Source organism: Chlorocebus sabaeus, chromosome X (genome assembly GCF_047675955.1).
Source record: "Chlorocebus sabaeus isolate Y175 chromosome X, mChlSab1.0.hap1, whole genome shotgun sequence".
NCBI lineage: Eukaryota > Metazoa > Chordata > Mammalia > Primates > Cercopithecidae > Chlorocebus > Chlorocebus sabaeus.
This window is the reverse complement of record NC_132933.1, coordinates 33074666-33097021: the sequence shown is the minus strand read 5'-3', so window position 1 is coordinate 33097021 and position 22356 is coordinate 33074666. Positions and strand designations below refer to the sequence as shown.

Genomic DNA, 22356 nt, shown 5'->3' with positions numbered 1-22356 from the left:
ATATCTCGTTAATCTTGGGCAAGTTACTTCCTTTTCCTCAGTTTCTTAATTCAAAAAAAGAGAAAATACTAATAGTATATACTTTATAAGTAATTCTGAGAATTAAATGTGTTAATACCTCAACGCACTTGCAACAGTTCCTGGTACATGGTAAGTCCTCAATAAACATTAGCTATTATGTTGTTTGGATGTTATATAATGTTGGAATATTCATGTACTTCCTTTGAAAAATCCAAGAGAAAGGGGCCAGTAGAGAGTGAGAGGTTGAAAATAGAAAAGAGGTAATAATAGGTTGAGTATGGCTAGTGAGGAGACCTGTACATGAATGGGCTCTACAATGCACATGGAGGAATTACGCCTAGATTGGAAGAGGGATATCTTTCATTTTAACAGCAGAAAAGGATGGCTGTGAATACATTTCTAGTTTGGTAGTAGGAAGTTGGTTTCCATCTGGAGACTTCTATCTTATCTTTAAGAGGTGAGTTCTTTGGGGCAGCTGAGGAGTTGTAGTTTTGAGGAAAATGAAGAAGATTGAGAAGTATCAGTTGGGAAAATGAGAGAGTGAGTTGAAAACATGACAGGAATCCCCAGAAATATTGAAGGTCCACTTGATGTTGGTGACCACGAATTCAGAGTGGTACCAACCTGTTCATCTATGTGACTTTCTCTTGCAGTGCTTAACACCCCTGGGGGTAGGAGTGAGAAGAAAGGCTGTGAACCAGATGCCAGCATCTTTGATGAATGAGTACAGGACAGCAAAGAGGTGGAGTCAAATATCATGAAACTCAGAGGAAGAAGGATCAGGGGGTTTTGCCTGAGAGTGGAGGAGGAATGGTTTGAAAGGTGCAGTGTGGCTGGAAGAGGATACGTACCTTACCTCCTCCCTATGCAGTACATGCGGTGTGTTGGTATAGATCACTTTCACTGGAAAGGGCTGTAAAGGAAGCTCCGTCCTCATGGGAAACCTAGAAACGTGGATATTCAGGGTTGAGTTTGTGGATGGCAGAAGAGTTTGTTAATCATGGAATAGTGTTCCAGGAGGCACAGCCGAAGCATGTAAGGAGTGAAGGTAGAAGTGGGAGGTCAGGGGCGGGCACGGTGGCTCACACCTGTAATCCCAGCACTTTGGGAGGCCAAGGCAGGCAGATCACCTGAGGTCGGGAGTTTGAGACCAGCCTGACTAACATGGAGAAACCCCGTCTCTACTAAAGTGCAAAATTAGCCGGACATGGTGGCACATGCCTGTAAGTCCAGCTACTCGGGAGGCTGAGGCAGAAGTATTGCTTGGGAGGCAGAGGCTGCGGTGAGCCGAGATCCCACCATTGCACTCCAGCCTGAGCAACAAGAGCAAAACTGCATCGCAAAAAAAAAAAAAAAAGTGGGCGGTCCAGTTCAGGGAGAAGAAGCACAGAGCAATATGGGAATGCAGTTAGAGGACAAGAACAACAATAATTAAACATAACTTAATAATAACAATAATAATCTAACAGGGCTTTGTATAGATTATTTCATTTAATCCTCATAAAACCTCATGAAGAGTAGACCTTAATTTTACAGATGAGCAGACAGACACAGAACTCAAGTGATTTGCCCAAGGTCACAAAGCAGGTATGTCAAACTGGATGCTTACATGTTGAATTATGACAGAGGAAAACAGGGATGTGAATGAGGTATGGTGGGTTCGGCTCATCACAAATTTGGTTAGATGGTTAGTCCTCCTATTTTCTGATAAACAGGGGGCTCTCAGGTCTCCCCAGATTTAGATGTATTTGGACCTGGAGGCAGGAGTTGCTGTTTTATTGGTGTTCCTTACATTGCTAGGTGTAGAAGGATCCAGGCAGTGGCCTGACCAGTGCATTTTCTCACCTGTGCTCTGCAGAGTGATTGGTGGTAGGGGCAGTGGTGTGGTTCTTAGGTGCGTCTTGCCCTAGTTGGATATATAAAGCCAGACTGCAGCTGCCTATAAGGTATAAGGGCTGAGAGGCAGTTTGTGGAAAATGTGAACCTACTGGAGGACTTCACAGGCTATAGATTCTGAGAGATGTGAGGCTGAGCAGGGGTCTGGCAGTGGCCCAAATTTTTTGCAGTGAAAGCATCTCCTTCAGTGTTCAAAGCTTTGGCCTAGCTCCTAAAGAAACCTTTGTTTACTGAAAGGTTTGGGTGCCATGCTTGGTGCTCAAGGAAGTTTATAAAAAAGAACAGGAGGCTTTATTGCAAACTTCCCTGGGAGCATTTTAGAGCCTTGTGTCAAGATGACCCTATAAAATCCTTTCAGAATTCTAAGAAGGTAAACACAATTGTTAAATATTTAATGCTTATTACATCTACATTACTTATTTTAGTATAATGTATGATAGACTTGGGTTTTCTGTGTCCTGTGCTACATGTACCTTGAGGACCCTTGTAAGATAAATTTCACAGAACATTTATGTACAAGTTACAGGACAGAGAAAATGTATGTCTAAAACATAAAGGTCCTTTATAACTATTACATGACTAAATGAAGTTCATTGTTTTAATTTTTGAAGAAGTTTATTTTGAAGCATTTCTTTTTTAATGACATATGGTTAGTTGTAGCAATTATTTATTTGAACACAAGTTCTTTGTCAGGAGCAAACCCTCAGTTACAGCCTTGGAAAAACAGAATCCACTTTATCATGATACCATTTACAACACAATATCCATAAATGCATTGCAGTGAAAAGTGGGCCCTGCTTATATGTACCTGTATAGATGGGTTATTAATGAAGGTACTTATACACACGTACAGATCTGAGTAGCACATTAATACTAATGACCAAACGTGGTATTTGTCATCATTCAGATTTAGTTTCTGTGATTGTCAGAGTGTACAAAAGTAGATTAAAATATATTTGTACATGTGCTAATATATCAATTCCAATGCATGTAAGATCTGTCATAACTTAGATAGCATATGTGAAATTTTTATAGAATTAAAATTTATGGGCCGGGCGTGGAGGCTCACACCTGTAATTCCAGCACTTTGGGAGGCCGAGGTGGGTGGATCACCTGAGGTCAGGAGTTCAAGACCAGCCTAGCCAACATGGTGAAACCCCATCTCTACTAAAAATACAAAAAATTAGCCAGGCGTGGTGGCAGGTGCCTGTAATTTCAGCTACTCGGGAGACTGAGACAGGAGAATCGCTTGAACCTGGGAAGCAGAGGTTGCAGTGAGCTGAGATCGTGCTGTTGCACTCCAACCTGGGCGACAAGAGCAAAGCTCCTTCACAATAAATAAATAAATAAATAAATAAAATTTATTATTTCTTGGCTGGTGGCTCATGCCTGTAATCCCAGCACTCTGGGAGGCCAAGGCGGGTAGATCACTTGAGGTAGGGATTTGAGACCAGCCCGGTCAACATGGTGAAACCTTGTCTCTACTAAAAAAAAAAAAAAAAAAAAAAAAAAGTTAGCCAGGCTGGTGCACACCTGAAATCCCAGGTACTCGGGAGTCTGAGGCATGAGAATCTCTTTAACCCAGGAGTTGGAGGTTGTAGTGAGCTGAGATCACACCACTACACTCTAGCTTGGGTGACAGAGCGAGACTGTCTCAAAACAAAACAAAAAAAAAAGTTAACTGTTACTATTACTTCTACCACTACAGATTTTCAGTGTAATACTTTTGTCATTTTTTTTTTTTTTTTTTTTTTTTTTTGAGACAAGGTCTTACTCTGTTGCCCAGGCTGGAGTGCAGTGGTGTGATCCCGACTCACTGCAATCTACCTCCTGAGCTCAAGTGATCCTCCCACATCAGCCTCCAGAGTAGCTGGGACTATAGGTACACACCACCAGGCCTGACTAATTTTTAAATTATTTTATAGGTGGGGTCCCGCTATGGTGCCCAGGCTGGTCTCAAACTCCTGGGCTCAAGCAATTTCCTCCTGCCTCAGTCTCCCGAAGTGCTGGGAATATAGGTGTGAGCCAATGTGCCTGGCTTATTGCTGTTTATAATGTATTTATTATTAAATGGTAGGCTCCCACGGTGATTTGAGAGTTGCCAGGAAAGGAAGGCCGTTTGGCAAGAATCCTGAGAGACAAAAGCTGGGGGAGGGCAAAGCAAGATGGCAGAATAGAAAGCTCCACCGATCATACTCCGCCCCCACAAGGACACCAAGTTAACAACTACCTACACAGAAGAAACACCTTCATAAGAACCAAAAATCAGGTGAACCCTCATGTTCATATTGCCAAAAGAGGCACCGAAGAGATTAAAAAACAGCCTGGAATTGCCTACACCACCCCTCCCCATCCCCAGCAGCAATAGCCTGGTGGGAAGAGCATCTCCCGGTGCTGGGGGAGGGAGAACACAGCAATTGTGAGACATTGAACTCAGTGCTGTCCTGTTAGAGCAGAAAGGAAACCCAGATCAAACTCAGTTGATGCCTGCACATGGAGGGAGCACTTAAAGTAGCCCTAGCCAGAGGGGAATCACCAGTCTCAGTGTTTGGAACTTGAGTTTTCACAAACCTCGCCAATGAGGACTATAGCACTCTGTGTCTCCAAGTAAACTTGAAGAACATTCTAGGCCATTAGGACTGCAACTCGTCGTGAGTCCTAGCGCTGAATTAAACCCAGAGACAGTGGACTATGGGGGCACACGCCATACTGAGACACTAGCTGCCGTGGCTAAGGGAGTGCTGGCATCACCCCTCCCCTAACCCTAGGCTGCATGGCTCATGGTTCCAAAAGAGACCCCTTCCTTCCACTTGAGGAGAGGAGAGGGAAGAGTGGGGAGGACTTGTGTTTTGCATCTAGGATAACAGCTCAGCCATGGCAGGATAGGGCACTGGTCAGAGTTGTGAGGTCCCTGTTCCAGGTTCTACCTCCCAGATGACATTTCTAGACACACCCTGGGCCAGAAGAGAACCCACTTCCTTGAAGGAAAGGATCCAGTACTGGCAGCATTCATCACCTGCTAACTGAAGATCCCTTGGGCCTTAAATAACCAGCAGCAATACCCAGGTACTGCATCAGTCTTTGAGTGAACCTCTGAGACTTCCTGGCTTTAGGTGAGACTCAGCACATTACCAGCTGTGGTGGCTATGGGACAAAACTCCTTTTGCTTGAGAAAAGCAGAGGGAAAAGTAAAGGGGACTTTGTGTTGCACCTTACATACTAACATTGCCATAGGGGGTAGAGCACCACGTGGGCTCTTGGGATCCCCAATTCTAGGACTTGATTCTTGGATGGTATTTCTGGACCTGCCCTGGGCCAGAGGGAAGCCCACTGGCCTGAAGCATGCATGAATCCCAGGCCAGGCAGCATGCATGACAAGCTGACGTAAGAGATGTTGGGCTTTAAGGGAACATCTGCAATATTCTGGCAGTACTCCTTGTGGCCTGGGGTGGCAATGGCTATGGGGTGAACCTCCTCTTCCTTTGGAAAGGGTAGAGAAGAGTGGGAAGGACTGAATGGTGTGGTTTGAGTGCTGGATCAGCTACAATACAATAGAACACCAGGTAAACATCTAAGGTTTTTGACTCTAGTCCCTGACTCCTAGATGGAACTTCTGGACCCACCTGGGACTTTGGGGACCTCATCGCCCTGAAAGGAAGGACACAGACTTGGCTGGCTTTGCCACCTGCTGATTGTGGAGCCCCAGGACCTTGAGCGAACATAGGCAGTAGCCAGGGACAGGTTGCAGCAGGCCTTGGGTGAGACCCAGCGCTATGCTAGCTTCAGGTCTGACCCAGTGCAGTCATAGTGGTGGTGGCCACAGGGGTGCTTGTGTCACCCCACCCCAAATTTAGGTGGCTCAGAACAGAGAGAGAGACTATGTTTGGGAGAAAGTAAGGGAAGGGAACAAGATTCTCTGCCTGGAAATGCAGAGAATTCTCCCAGATCTTGTCCAAGACCATCAAGGCAGCACCCCATGAGTCTGCAAGAACCACAAAGAAAAAATTTAAGGTACCACAGAGAGGGAATTCAGAATTCTATCAGATAAATTTTAAAAAGAGACTGAAATAATTTGAAAGCGCCAAGCTGAAATTCTGGAGCTAAAAAAAATCCAACTGGCCTACTAAAGAATGCATCACAGTCCTTTATTAGCAGAATTGATCAAGCAGACAAAAGAATTAGTGAGCTTGAAGACAGGCTAATTGAAAATACACAGTCAGAGGAGACAAAAGAAAAAATAAAAAACAAGGAAGCATACCTACAGGATCTAGAAGATAGCCTCAAAAGGGCAAATCTAAGAGTTATTGGCCTTGAGGAGGAGGTAGAGAAAGATATAGGGGTAGAAAGTTTATTTAACGGGATGATAACAAGAGAACTTGCCAAACCTAGAGAAAGGTATCAATACCCAAGTACAAGAAGGTTGTGGAACACCACACTGATTTAACCCAAAGACTACCTTAAGGCATTTAATAATCGAACTTCCAAAGGTCAAGGATAAAGAAAGGATCCTAAAAACAGCAAGATAAAAGAAACAAATAACATTGAATGAAGCTCCAATACATTTGGGAGCAGTGGAGACCTTACAGATCAGGAGAGTGGCATGACACATTTAAAGTGCTGAAGGAAAAACACTGTAACCCTAGAATAGTATATTTGATGAAAATATCCTTCTAACATGAAGGAGAAATAAAGACTTTCCCAGGCAAACAAAAGCTGAGGGATTTCATCAACACCAGACCTGTCCCACAAGAAATGCTAAAGGGAGTACTTCAATCAGGAAGAAAAGGACATTAATGAGCAATAATCACCTGAAGGTACAAAACTGACTGGTAATAGTAAGTACACAGAAAAACACAGAATATTTTGTAACTGTGGTGTGTAAACTATTCTTATACTAGGTAGAAAGGCAAAATGATGAACCAATCAAAAATAACAACTACAACAACTCATCAAGACATAGTCAATACAATAGGAGGTAAATATAAACAAAAAGTTAAAAAGCAGTGGGGATGAAGTTAATGTGTAGAGTTTTTATTAGTTTTTTGTTTTGTTTTGTTTTGTTTTGCTTGTTTGTTCCTTTGTGTGTGTAGTGTCAAGTTGTTATCAGGTTAGGATAATGGGTTATAAGTTATTATTTGCAAGACTTATGGTAACCTCAAACTGAAAAACATACAATGGATAAAAAAACATAGAGACATTAGGTCATATCACCAAAGAAAATCACATTCACTAGAGGAATACAGGAATGAAAGAAGGAAGAGTAGACCACAAAACAATCAGAGAACAAATAACAAAATGGCAGGAATAAGTCCTTACTTATCAATAATAACATTGAATGTAAATAGGCTAAATTCTCCAATCAAAAGACATAGAGCAGCTGAATGGATGAACAAACAAGACCCATTGGTCTGTTGCTACAAAAAACACACTTCATCTATAAAAACACACATGGACTGAAAATAAAGGGAGGAAAAATATGTTCCATGCTAATGGAAACCAAAAAAGAGCAGGATTCACCATACTTACATCAGTCAAAATAGATTTCAAGACAAAAACCAAAAGAAGAGACAAAAAAGGTCACCATGTAGTGACAAAGGGGTCAATTCAGCAAGAGGATATAACAATTTTAAATATATATGCACCCAACACTGGAGCACCCAGACATATAAATCAAATATTATTAGAGCTAAAGAAAGAGACAGGTCCCAAAACAATAATAACTGGAGACCTCAACACCCCCATTTTCAACACCCCAATTTCAGCACCTTTCAGACAGAAAATCAACAAATAATCATCAAACTTAATCTGCACTGTAGACCAAATGGATCTAATAGATATTTACAGAACATTTCATTTAAGAGCTGCAGAATACACATTCTTTTCCTCAGCACATGGATGATTCTCAAGGATAGACTATATCTTAGGTTATAAAACAAATCTTAAAAAATTCAAAAATTGAAATAATATCAAGCATCTTCTTTGACCACAATAGAATAAGACTAGAAATTAAAAACAAGAGGAATTTTGGAAACTATACAAATACAGGGAAATTAAACAATATGCTCCTGAATGACCAGTGGATTAATGAAGAAGTTAAGAAGGAAATGGAAAAATGTCTTGAAACAAATGATAATGGAAACACAAACTCTCAAATCCTACGGGATACAGCAAAAGCAGTACTCAGAGGAAAGTTTATAGCTCTAAGTGCCTACATCCAAACAAAAGGAAAAACTCCAAATAAATAATCTAATGATGCATCTCAAAAAACTAGAAAAGCAAGGGCAAATCAAACCCAAAATTAGTAGAAGAAAAGAAATAGTGAAGTTCAGAGCAGAAATAAATGAAATTGAGATGAAGAAAACAATACAAAAGATCAATGAAACAAAAATATGGTTTTTGAAAAGTTAAAGTTTTATATAAAGTTAAATATAGTTTTTGAAAAGTTAAAGAAAATTAACAAACATTTAGCCTGAATAACTAATAAAAAAAGAGAAAATAAAATAAAACCAGAAATGAAAAGGAGGTATTAAAACTGATACTACAGAAATTCAAAGGATCATTAGAGGCTACTATGAGCAACTATATGCCAATACATTGGAAAATCTAGAAGAAATGGACAAATTCCTACACACACACAGCCTACCAAGATTGAATCAGGGAGAAATCCAAAACCTGAACAGCACAAAAGCAAGTAATGAGATCAAAGCTGTAATAAAAAGTCTCCCAGTAAAGAAAAGCCCAGGACCCAACGGCTTCACTGCTGAATTCTACCAAACATTTAAAGAAGAACTAATACCGATCCTACGCAAACCATTCCAAAAAATCGAGGAGGAGGGAATACTTCCAAATTCACTCTATGAGACTGGCATTACTCTGATACCAAAACCAGACAAAAATGTCAATTCAAAATGGATTAAAGACACAATAAAAGAAAACCACAGCCAGGCGCGGTGGCTCCTGCCTGTAATCCCAGCATTTTGGGAGGCTGAGGCAGGCAGATCACCTGAGGTCAGGAGTTTGAGACCAGACTGGCCGACATAGGGAAACCCTGTCTCTACTAAAAATACAAAAATAAGCTGGGCGTGGTGACACATGCCTGTAATCCCAGCCACTCGGGAGGCTGAGGCAGGAGAATCACTAGAACCTGGGCGGCGGAGGTTGCAGTGAGCTGAGATCGCGTCACTGCACTTCAGCCTGGGCGACAGAACAAGCCTCAGTCTCAGGCTAATATCTCTGATGACTATTGATGCAAAAATCCTCAGCCGGGCGCAGTGACTCACACCTCTAATCCCAGCACTTTGGGAGGTCAAGGCGGGCGGATCACGAGGTCAGGAGATCGAGACCATCCTGGCTAACACGGTGAAACCCCATCTCTACTAAACACACAAAAAAATTAGCTGGGCATGGTGGCACGCACCTGTAGTCCCAGCTACTTGGGAGGCTGAGGCAGAATGGCCTGAACCTGGGAGGCAGAGCTTGCAGTAAGCCGAGATCACCCCACTGCACTCCAGCTGGGGTGACAGAGCGAGACTCCGTCTCAAAGAAAAAAAAAAATCCTCAACAAAATACTAGCAAACTAAATTCAACAATACATTAGAAAGATCATTCATCATGACCAACTGGGATTTATCCCTGGGATTCAAGGATGGCTCAACATACATAAACCAATCAATGTGATACAGTTTGAAATAAAAACCTTTCATTTCAGTTGATGCTGAGAAAGCATTTGATGAAATTCAACATTTCCTCATGATAGAAACCCTCAATATCCAGGGATAGAAAAAACATACCTTGACATAATAAAAGTCATATACAATAGACCTGCATCTAGTATTATACTGAAAGGGGAAAAACTTAAAGCCTTTCCTGTAAGATCCGGAACATGACAGGGATGTCCACTGTCATCACTGTTATTCTGAAAGTCCTAACGAGAGCAGTCAGACAAGAGGGAGATACAAAGGGTATCCAATTTGGAAAAGAAGAAGTCAAATTATCCTTGTTTGCCGATGATATGATCTTATATTTAGAGTAAACTAGACTCCATGAGAAAACTATTAGAACTGATAAATTCATTAGAATTGTAGGATACACAATCAAAATACAAAAATTAGTAGCATTTCTATATGCCAACAGTGAACAATATGAAAAAGAAATTTAAAAAATAATCTTATTTACAATAGCCACATGTAAAATTACATACCTAGGAATTAAATGAACTATAAGAAGAGAAAGGTCTCTATAATGAAAAGTAAAATACACTGGCCGGGCGCGGTGGCTCACACCTATAATCTGAGCACACTGGGCGGCAGAGGTGGGCAGATCACGAGGTCAGGAGTTTGAGACCAGCCTGACCAACATGGTGAAACACCATCTCTATTAAAAATACAAAAAAAATTAGCTGGGTGTGGTGGCACATGCCTGTAATCCTAGCTACTCAGGAGGCTGAGGCAGGAGAATTGCTTGAACCCGGGAAGTGGAGGGTGTAGTGAGCTTAGATAGCGCCACTGCACTCCAGCCTGGGTGACAGAGTGAGACTCTCTCTTGACATATAAAAATGTCAATTCAAAATGGATTAAAGACTTAAATCTAAGACCTCAAACCATGAAACTACTTCAAGAAAACATTGGGGAAAATCTCCACAACATTGGTCGGGGCAATGACTTCTTGAGCAATACCCAACAAGTACAGACAACCAAAGCAAACATGGGCAAACTGGATTGCATAAAGTTAAAGAGCTTTTGCACAGCAAAGGATACAATCACCAAAGTTGCAAACTACCCCTCTGACCAGGGATTAATAACCAGAATATAGAAGGAGCTCAAACAACTCTATAGGAAAAAAATCTAATAATACAATCAAGAAATTGGCAAGCTATTTGAATAGACATTTCTCAAAAGATGACACACAAATGGCAAACAGGCAAAAGAAAAGTTGCTCAGCATCATTGGTCATCAGAGAAATGCAAATCAAAACTATGAGATATCATCTCACCCCAGTTAAAATGGCTTATATCCAAAGACAGGCAATAACAAATGCTGGTGAGATGTGGACAGAAGGGAACACTTGTACACTGTTGGCGAGAACGTAAATTAGTACGACCACTATGGAGCACAGTTTGGAGGTTCCTCAGAAAACTGAACATTGAGCTACCATATGATCCAGCAATCCTACTGCTGGGTATCCACCCAAAAAGAAAGGAAATGAGTATATCAGAGAAATAGCTGCACTCCTATGTTTCTTGCAGCAGTGTTTACAACAGCTAAGATTTGGAAGTAATCTAAGTGTCCATCAACAGATGTTTGGATAAAGAAAATGTGGTACAGATACACAATGGAGTACTATTCAGCCATAAAAAATTGAGATCCTGTCATTTGCAATAACATGGATGGAACTGGAGATCACTATGTTAAGTGAAATAACTCAGGCCCTGAAACACTAACATCACATGTTCTCACTTATTTGTGGAATCAAAAATCAAATCAATTGAACTCATGGACACAGAGAATAGAACGATGGTTACCAGATGCTGGGAAGGGTAATGGGGGGGTTCGGTAGTGGAGGTGGGGTTGGCTAATAGGTATAAAAAATAGAAAGAATGACTAAGACCTTCTATTTGATAGCAAAATAGGGTGACTTACATGGTTTGGATTTCCCAAATCTCATCTTGAATTGTAACCCACATAATCCCCACGTGTCTGGGGAGAGACCTAGTAGGAGGTGATTGGATCATGGGGGTGGTTTTCTGCATGCTGTTCTTGTGATAGTGAGTGAGTGCTCATGAGATCTAATCGTTTTATAAGGGATTCTTCCCCCTTTGCTCCACACACTTCTTTCTCCTGCCATCTTGTGAAGAAGGATGTGTTTGCTTCCCCTTCTGCCATGATTGTAAACTTTCTGAGCCCTCTCTAGCCATGCAGAACTGTGAGTCAATTAAACCTCTTTCCTTTATAAATTATGCAGTCTTGAGTATTCTAGCAGTGTGAGAATGAACTAGTACTGTGACTATAGTCAATAATAACCTAATTCTGTATTTTAAAATAAGTTAAAGAGCATAACTGAATTGTTTGTAACTCAGAGGATAAATACTTGAGGGGATGGACACCCCATTCTCTATGATGTGCTTATTTCACATTGCATGCCTGTACATCTCATGTACCCCATAAATTTATACACCTACTATGTACCCATAAAGATTAAAAAATAAAAAAGAATCCTGCCAGTGTGGCACTAACCACAGCTTGGGGTCTGGACATCAGTTTCACATGTTCATAATGTCAGTATTCTAAATGTTGCAGAGTTGATGGATGCTGGGAATGTGGATTCTCACTAAGGATGTTCACAAGAGAGTGTCGTATAAACCAGAATGCTAATTTATTAATTTACAAATGCAAACATAATTGTTCATGCAGATTTGATTGGAACATAGTTAATTCTTTCCCTGTGGGCAGATCTTCATGGGAAGCCAAATTATAATCAGAATATTGTTTGTACCATAGAATCAAGACAAAGTGAGTTAGTTGGATCATTTAAATGCATAGTACTGTTTGTGTTATAATTGCTCTAATGGCCCGTCTCCTCAATATGGACTAGAGTATTTACTCCCTGGGGAGCCTGGTGTATTTGTTTTGGATGTCAGTGCCTACTCACCCCACCTCCCGAGTAGGGCCTTTTCAGGTTTTTAAATTTTTCCATTATTTCTTGGCTGATCAAAACCCTTGATTAGGCTAGGCACAGTGGCTCATGGCTGTAATCCCAACACTTTGGGAGGCTGAGTTCAGGGAATTGCTTGAGGCCAGGAGTTCAAGATCAGTCTGGGCAACTTAGTGAGACCCTGCCTGTCTCTACAAAAAATTAAAATTGGCCAGGTGTGGTGGTGCATGCCTGTAGTACCAACTACTCGGGAGGCTGAAGTGGGAGGGTCACTTGAGCCTGGGAAGTTGCAGCTCCAATGAACCATGATCATGCCACGGCACTCCAGCCTAGGTGACAGAGTGAGATGCTGTCTCTAAAACAAAAAACAAAGTGAAACTCTTGATTGGCATAATTTTGTTTCTCCATCAGCTTTCTTTTTTAAAAAAATACTGAAGTAAAACATGTATCTTTAGCTATTATCTCTTAAATCAGATTACCTTCTGTAACAATTCTATGGGAATTATTCTACTGGAGCACAGTCATTCAAGCCTGTAACCCCAGCACTTTGGGATGCCAAGGCGGGAAGACTGCTTGAGCCCAGGAGTTTGCAACCAGCCTGGGCAACATAGACCCCATCTCTACAAAAAAATAAAAATAAAAATAAGAAAATTAACCGGGCATGGTGGTGTGTGCCTGTAGTCCCTGCTACTTGGGAGGCTGAAGTGGGAGGATCCCTTGAGCCAAGGAGGTAGAGGCTGCAGTGAGCCATTATAGCACCACCACATTCAAGCCTGGGCAACAGAGTGAGGACCTGTCTCAATAAAAACCGGCAAAAAACTATGGGTGCATCGTACGGTTGCCAGTGAATAAGGTTATAAGATAAAAAAACAGGATGTTCAATGAAATTCAGCTAACCAAGGGCTGTATATTTTTAGTGCAAGTATATCCAAAATATTAATGAGGTGTACTTACACTAAAACAAATATTCATTGTTTACCTGAAATTCACATTTAAATAGGCATCCTGTATTTTCATTTGCTAAACCTGGCAATCCTACCAGCACTTTCACATGAAGCCATGCGGGTTGCCTGGATTCATGCTGGTAGGTAAGCACCAATCCTTCGGTTGCCTCAGACAGGACAAAAGCCATTTCCCCTAAAAAAATCGTTTAGTTTGACGGTAGGTAGCAACGAAGCACGGAAGAATCTTGACCCTTTGAGGAACCCGTAACTGACGCAAGTGCCATAAATGCTACTTTGATTGATTCCCCGCCCCCTCCATTCTTCTTTTCCTGCAATTGCTCTATCACTTCTTCCCTGTCAAGTCCCGCCCTTTCAGCTACCTCCAACTGCAGAGGAACCGGTTGCCTAAAAGGAGCCGGCAAAAGCGCCTACGTGGAGTCCAGAGGAGCGGAAGTAGTCAGATTTGACTGAGAGCCGTAAAGCGCGGCTGGCTCTCGTTTTCCGGATAACGACTACAGCTCCGACTGTCAGTGCCGGCCTTCCTCGTGTGAGGGGATCTGCCGGACCCTTGCAAATTCAATTTCTTTCCCATTCCGGGCCCTTCCCTATCGTCGCCCCCTTCACCTTGGATCATGTTCAAGAAGTAAGGACATGCTGTGGCCTCCATCGGCTGCTCACAAAGGCGGTGGGGTGGGGGTGGGGAAGAGGGCGAGAGCTAAGATCCTCTTTCTCTCTCCCCCGCCCCTGCCATCCTGACTCCCTAAGGTTTTCTATAGTACTATGCTCTCACTCCCAACTTGAACACTTCTTTAAGCTTTCCATCCGTAGTCCTCAATCGGGTTTCAGTCCCTCCACTCCCATTGTTTTTTCTCCTTACCCCTCTTTCTCTTTTGCCCCCTCCCCCAATTCTGTCTCCATTCCTAGGGTTCTACCAATCACATCCGTGCACTGTGATTTAGGGGCATATCCTCTGTAGCTGAGAGGGGAGCCCTGCGCTCACTGCCATATGTTTATTAGTTATGAACTGAATAAAGGAAGGCTTGACTTCCTGGGTCATGGGAGTGAAGGAGTCTGGGTGACAGGAAGCAAGCGGCCTGTCATGCCTATTGCCTAGCTGCCAGATTAACCTTGCCTTGAAAATAACGTGATTGCCCCATAGGCTATTCAGTATAAGGAAGACAAAAATTCCTTGGGAACCTACTAGTGGGTTTGCCTTCCAGATTTGGTAGACGCAAAAAGCAAAGGGGGAGCATGGGCAAAGGAAGGTGGGTTTTGTGCATGAAATTTTGAGCAAAAATGAAATAGGGATCTTAGAAATCATTATTGTCATCACTTAAAAAAAAATCTCAGCAGATTACATAGCCTAGCAGGGACCAACTTTCTATGTTATGCTTAGGTTGGTCTTTTGTATCTCAACAATTGAGGGTTTTGTTTTTTGATCACAGGTTTCATTATTGGTGGGAACCTGTGTTTCTTCCTGGGTAGAATTGAATAAGATTTTCCAGGAAAGGCATCTGTGTAGCTAATTACAGATTATGGTGCAAAGTATGTCTCATATTCCTTCCCACAACCCCAGCTAATTGCTGTATACTTGACAGTTTATTTCAATATTGTATTAAGACATTGGTTTTGTGCTGGACAGAGTAAAAGGGAAGTGGTATTTAAAAAAAAATTATTTCATAATTATTTTTAGTATCTACTTGGTTGGGAAGAAATGACTAATTAGAACAATACCTTTAGGTATTCTGATACCTCTACTTAGAAATGCCTGTTTCTTTTCTTGCAAAAATTACTTGGCAGATTTGATGAAAAAGAAAATGTGTCCAACTGCATCCAGTTGAAAACTTCTGTTATTAAGGGTATTAAGAATCAATTGATAGAGCAATTTCCAGGTATTGAACCATGGCTTAATCAAATCATGCCTAAGAAAGATCCTGTCAAAATAGTCCGATGGTAAGTCTTTGTTTTTGTCTGTATAAAGTTTGTTGTAGCTGAATATTTAATGATTAGATTGCACTCATACTAAATGGAATTATTTTCAGATTAACTATTGATAGATTAATAATGGGGTAGACACAGAATAACTCTAAAACTCCAATATTTGCATTTTCAAAGATTATCTATGTCCCTGAAAAAATGTGGCTTTGTGTATTGATTGTTTTAGTAAAGAGTTAAATGTTTTAGTTCAGAGTTGGATTTAATTTATTTCAGTTTGTTCTTTAGATAATTGTTTTATTGAATCTAACAATAGAATTAATAAAATGTGAAATAAAATTGGTTCTAGCAGGTAATATTTTTCTTTTTTTCTCTACTGGACTTGTATGATAGGAAAAACAATGTAAACAATATTTTTCTGGCCAGGATTTTTACTGACTTTTTAAAAAAGTTTACTTTATCACTGTATATGTGTGTTTTATGTTGTGAATTTTTGAAAGAAAATATTTAACTTGGTACTTTGTGACATTTGTCTTACAGCCATGAACATATAGAAATTCTTACAGTAAATGGAGAATTACTCTTTTTTAGACAAAGAGAAGGGCCTTTTTATCCAACCCTAAGATTACTTCACAAATGTAAGGTTTTTTATTTTTATTTTTTGAAATTTTACTCTTATTGCAATATTCAAATGTAAAGTCTTGTAAGAAATATGCATTTAATCAGATGAGATACTGCTGGGTGAGAAAAACAAATATGCATTTGGGGATACTGAAAGACACAAAAAGTTTAAAGTGACTTCTGATAATTAACTCATTATTTATTAGTACTAGGTAATAATGAATGTAAAACTAAAGAGATGCCCATCTTGTGGTAAATCTGAAAAATGCAAATTCTCTCATGCATTCCAGAAAGCCCAAGAAAGATCATTTATTCATTCATTCAACAAATATTTATTGCCAGGCACGGTGGCTCACGCCTGTAATCCCAGCACTTTGGGAGGCCAAGGCAGGCGGATCACCTGAGGTCAGGAATTCGAGACCAGCCTGGCCAACATGGTGAAACCCGTCTCTACTAAAAATACAAAAATTAGCCGGGCTTGGTGGCAGGTACCTGTAATCCCAGCCACTCGAGAGGCTGAGGCAGGAAAATTGCTTGTATCCGGGAGGCAGAGGTTGCAGTGAGCCGAGATCACGCCATTGCACTCTAGCCTGGGGGACAAGAGTGAGACTTCGTCTCAAAAAAAAGGAAAAAAACAAACAAACAAACACAAATATTTATTGAACTTACTATGTGCTAGGCACTCAGCTAGGTGCTGAGAATACAATGGGAAGCAAAGACATTGTCTCTGTCCTTACAAAACTAATAGTCTAGTTTGGAGAATAAACAGCAATTAGATAATTACACAAATATGTATTTACAAACTGTGATAAGCATTGTGAGCATTTTCATCTTTTATATTTGTATCTATTAGCCTAATAGAGAAAAGTCAATATATGAGAAAGCATTGACTAAATGTTCTTCCATCCAGTTATTTCCTGTGATGTGTGTAAATGCATGTTTTTTTTTTAAATTGGGCTCTCTGTTACATAGTTTTTAAAAATTGATACATAATAGCTGTACATTGTCTGCTGTTGTGGTGCCTGTATCCCCCCCACCTATATATATTTATAATAGTTGTACATATTTTAGGGGTACATGTGATATTTGATACCTTTATAGAGTGTGTAATGATCAAATTAGGTTATCTATCACTTCAAACGTTTATCTTTGTGTTGAGAAGACTACCATTCTTCTAGCTATTTTGAAATATATAGTAAATCATTATTAAATATAATTTCCTTACTGTACTCTCGAATACTAGAACTTATCGACCTGTATTTTTGTACCCCTTAACCAACTTCTCTTCATCCCCTTGTAGTTTTTTTTTTTTTTTTTTTAAATTAACAGGCTTTTATTTTTTAGAGCAGTTTTAGGTTTACAGAAAAAGTAAGGAGAAAGAACAGAGTTCCCTCTCCCCAGTTCAGATTCCCCTATGAATAACATCTTGTGTTGGAATGATACATTTGTAACAATTGATGAACCAGTATTGATACATTATTATTAATGCAAGTCCTTAGTTTACATTAGGGTTTACTCTTTGTATTCTACACTTTTATGGGCTTTCCCAAATACTAATGTCAAGTATCTACTGTTAAGTATCATACAGAATGGTTTTACTGCCGTAACATTCTTTGTGCTCCACCTATTCATCCTTCCTCCCCCTACTTCCCCAACCCCAGGTAACCACTGATCTTTTTAATAGTTTTTTTACTTTGCATTTTTCACTTAACATTATATCACGAAAATTTCCCACAGCATATTAAATAGTCTCCAAAAACCATAGTTTTTGGAGGAAGGGGTAGTATAAGTTTTGAAACTATGGTATTTGGAGAATACTTGGGAGGCTGAGGTGGGAAGATTGCATGAGCTCAAGAGTTCAAGGTTATTGTGATGTATGATTGCTCCAATGCATTCCAGCTTGGGTGGCAGAGCAAGACCGTGCCTCAAAAAAAACAAAAACAAAAACAAAAACAAAAACAAAAAAGATTACCAATTTGGTAAACAAATGATAGTGTTTCAGAGTTTTCTTTTGTATCTGTTAGATTACTGTAATTTGGGGATATATTTGTTCAGATCCTTTGCCTTTTTCTGTCGAGTCATTAGTGTTATTATTAATATATTGTATTTCTTTTCTTATAGATCCTTTTATCCTGCCACACCAGCAGGTTGATAAAGGAGCCATCAAATTTGTACTCAGTGGAGCAAATATCATGTGTCCAGGCTTAACTTCTCCTGGAGCTAAGCTTTACCCTGCTGCAGTAGATACCATTGTTGTATCCTTCCCAGGCTAAAACTGCTGAAAAATGTATTCATTGTGCTCTTATCATTACTGCGAAAGGTGTATCATTCAAGAGAACATTAGATGTACTTTTTGAAGGTTACTGTTACTGTTATCTCATGCTTTTCTGGTTACATTTGAAGTTGTATAGAGTAATTTTATTTGTTGCTACTAAATTATCTCATCTTAGGTCGTTTCTTAGAAGTTAAATGAGAATAAGTTACAAAAGAGTCTCAGCTGCATTTCAGCCCAGTCAGGGCCTACTGTTATCAGACTTAGGACACAATAGGGAATTCTTGATTATGAGGGGAAAGGATATAGATGATATAATTGGATCAGCTTTTTGGATATCAACTTGCCACTGTAATGTTCATTTTGACTTACTGACATACATTGGAGTAAAACCTCTCAAAAGGGAAAAGAATTTAGTCACCAGGTATAGGTATCTCTTCCTAAGCAACAATTTTGTGTTGGAAGTGAATAGTGGGAAATATTGGCAACCTCCAACTTTTATTTTGAAAATTAATTATTTGAAAAGTTGGGTTTGGGGGCCTCAGAGCACGTTTTCTCAAAGAGAAATGTCAGAGTCCCAGATAGTCCTTAAAGATCGATTCAACTTATGACATACCTGAATAATTCTGCATTATTTCCATTTCTACCATGTTGTTTCAGCTATTTTCTGGATTAAATAGATTTTTGTGACTATTCTGGACAGGAGAACATCTTCTCCTTTATCATAGCCAAAGTAGCCATTTGCCTCAGGTATAGAAAAGGAATGGTACTTGGTGGGAATAGGGAAATTACTTTTAGAGTGTGTTTCTCTTATTTTATTTTTTAAGACGGAGTCTCGCTCTGTCGCTCAAGCTGGAGTGGAGTGGCGCGATGTTGTCTCACTGCAACCTCTGCCTCCTGGGTTCAAGCAATTCTCCTGCCATAGCCTCTCGAGTAGCTGGGATTACAGGCACCCACTATCATGCCCAGCTCATTTTTGTATTTTTAGTAGAGACAGGGTTTCACCATGTTGGTCAGGCTGGTCTCAAACTCCTGAGGTCAGGTGATTCACCCGCCTTGGCCTCCCAAAGTGCTGGGATTACAGGTGTGAGCCACCACGCCTGGGCAGGGGTGTGTTTAAGAATAAGAATAAGAAAAAAAAAAAGATATTCTCTGTTGGGGCAGTTACAGTGAAGGGGTAGTATAAGTTGTATGTTTATATTCTAGGAACAGTTTATGTTGACATGCTTTTTGCATAATAGATGCTCATATATTTGGAACACTGAATGAATTGAAAACCAAGGGAGAAAAGTGAGGACGGGTTTTTTTTTTGTTGTTGTTGTTTGTTTGTAATATTTATGATTCCTCTAAGTGTTGGTAAGTTTTTAGTTCTGGAGTTAACCTTAAATGGAAAATTTTCTTAGTACCTAGTCTTTACTTTTAAAAATAATTTTTATTTTGAAACAATTATAGATTTAGAGAAAGTTGTAAAAAAAAAAAAATGGTACAGAGAGGTCTTGTGTACCCTGAATCTTGACTTTTAAAAATATGTACTGCAGTGTTTAATATTCCAGAAACTTCAAATGTTAATCAAGACCACTCTGGTTTTTCTAGAAAGGTTGAAACTGTTATATCGGGCTCTTAAAGATAGACTGGGAATTTAACTATTATTTTAAAACATCCTTTACATAAAACCACCATTCAGGCTGGGTGTGGTGGCTCACGCCTGTAATCCCAGCACTTTGGGAGGCCGAGGCGGGCAGATCACGTGAGGTCAGGAGTTTGAGACAAGCCTGGCCAACATGGCAAAACCACGTCTCTACTAAAAATACAAAAATTAGCCGGGTGGGGTGGTGTGCACCTGTAATCCCAGCTACTAAGGAGGCTGAGGCAGGAGAATTGCTTGAACTCAGGAGGCAGAGGTTGCAGTGAGCCGAGATCATGCCACTGCACTCCAGCCAGGGTGACAGAGCAAGACTTCATCTCAAAAAACCAAACAAACAGCTGGCCATGGTGGCTCACACCTGTAATGCCACCACTTCGGGAGGCCAAGGCAGGCGGATCATGAGGTCAGGAGTTCAAGATCAGCCTGGCCAACATAGTGAAATCCCGTCTTTACTAAAAATACAAAAATTAGCCGGGTGTGGTGTAGTCCTAGCTACTCGGGAGGCTGAGGCAGGAGAATTGCTTGAACCTGGGAGGCAGAGGTTGCAGTGAGCCAAGACTGCGCCATTGCACTCCAGCCTGGGCAACAGAGTGAGACTCCGTTTCAAAAACAAACAAAAACCCCCAGCATTCAGTGATCAGAATAATTAATCAGAACAATTAATATTTATTGATTTCATGGCTTTTAGTATTTATGTGCAAGAAATTTTACTCCTTTTTTTGTGTGACTTATTCTGGTTTTGTGGGCATGGGTTATAGTATTAACGTTTGACTTGAAAGAAAAGGGGTTATTAGATTTATTCATTTAGCATTTACTGAGTACAGTATACCCACAGACTCTGCTAGGTCTCTGCTCTCAAGGAGTTAATGGTCTAGGAGAAGACACAAGAGGTGTTCCAAGTGGCTTAACTAGTAACGTGATCATTATTTGACACCTTTCCCTTGATGGGGAGGCCCCAAGGCATTTTGATAAATAGTTTTCTTAGCTGTGTTCTTTCAGGCTATCATGGCAGAAGGAAAACAGCATGCTCTATGTGTTGGAGTCATGAAGATGTCTGCAGAAGACATGTAAGTCTTACTTTAGGCCCCCTTAACTTTTGATATATGGGTAACCAACCCAGGAAGCATCAGAATTATAGGTGAAATTTGCTGTCATGTATACCACATTACACAAATATCCAAGCACAGAAGCTTCATTTCTGATATTTCCTAACACTTAGGAAGCCAGTGAAACCTATTTTGTCTTCAGGATTGTAGTCTTTCTTAAGCACTGAAAAGAACCCATGTACCAACACAGCTGTTTTATATGTGTGTGTGTGGTACTTTAGGAATCTTATTTAATATAATTTAAACTGGGGGAGGAGGGAAGATGTTTTACTGCTATCTTCATTTTATTTTTATTTTTATTTTTTTAAATTTTTTTGAGATGGAGTCTCCGTCTATTGCCCAGGCTGGAGTGTAGTGGCGCGATCTCGGCTCACTGCAACCTCTGCCTCCCGGGTTCAAGCGATTCTCGTGCCTCAGCCTTCCAAGTAGTTGGGATTACAGGCGTGCGCCATCATGCTGAGCTAATTTTTGTATTTTTAGTAGAGACGGGGTTTCACCATGTTGGCCAGGTCAGTCTCAAACTCCTGACCTCAAATGATCCACCCACCTTGGCCTCCCAAAGTGCTGGGATTACAGGTGTGAGCCACCTGTGCCTGGTCATTACTGCTAGTTTTAAAAACTGATATATCTCACCACCACACAGTATTTATCTTATATTGTGACCTGGTAGTACAAGAAATGTAGAATATTTAGAGAACTAGTAAAGATATATTACTAAAACATAGGCAGTATATTTAAAAACTTTAGAACCCATTTGATGACCAAATTAGTGGTATTAATTTTGTTTCAGGGTTAATGTAGCACTTTGATATTCCCCTAGTCTTGTGACATTGTTACTCTGGTTCTATAGACCCACTAGTTAGATCACTAAAATCACTTTTAGATATAAGTTGCCACAGAGTAATGTAGTTTAATATAAACAACAATGTAATTGTGATGGCAATAAGTTATTTCCTTGTGGCTTAATAATTAAAAAATAACAATATACTTTGAATTATATTTATCACAAGACTATAAAAATGCATAAAAGTATGTTTATGTGTTTTTTTTCCCTTCTACAGTGAGAAAGTCAACAAAGGAATTGGCATTGAAAATATCCATTATTTAAATGATGGGCTGTGGCATATGAAGACATATAAATGAGCCTCAGAAGGAATGCACTTGGGCTAAATATGGATATTGTGCTGTATCTGTGTTTGTGTCTGTGTGTGACAGCATGAAGATAATGCCTGTGGTTATGCTGAATAAATTCACCAGATGCTAAAA

General features: G+C 40.1%; 1 protein-coding gene across 2 annotated transcripts; it reads left to right on the top strand.

Moving 5' to 3' along the window:
• The first annotated feature begins 13830 nt into the window (after positions 1-13830).
• On the top strand, positions 13831-22356 carry MCTS1 (MCTS1 re-initiation and release factor). Of its 2 annotated transcripts, none has more exons than XM_008019466.3 (6): positions 13831-14154; positions 15312-15464; positions 15987-16084; positions 18189-18322; positions 20984-21051; positions 22152-22356. In XM_008019466.3, the coding sequence occupies exons 1-6, from the start codon at positions 14144-14146 to the stop codon at positions 22231-22233; spliced, it is 546 nt and encodes a 181-aa protein (XP_008017657.1). In that variant the 5' UTR covers positions 13831-14143; the 3' UTR covers positions 22234-22356. The 2 variants fall into 2 exon arrangements, with proteins under 2 accessions (XP_008017657.1, XP_008017656.1); XM_008019465.3 differs by lacking the exon at positions 13831-14154 and adding an exon at positions 14606-14776.

Coding starts and splice junctions, on each gene's coding strand:
- MCTS1 (XM_008019465.3), top strand. Junction 16,085..18,188: donor CCTAAGATTACTTCACAAAT/GTAAGGTTTTTT, acceptor CTTTTCTTATAG/ATCCTTTTATCCTGCCACAC. Junction 21,052..22,151: donor AAGATGTCTGCAGAAGACAT/GTAAGTCTTACT, acceptor TCCCTTCTACAG/TGAGAAAGTCAACAAAGGAA.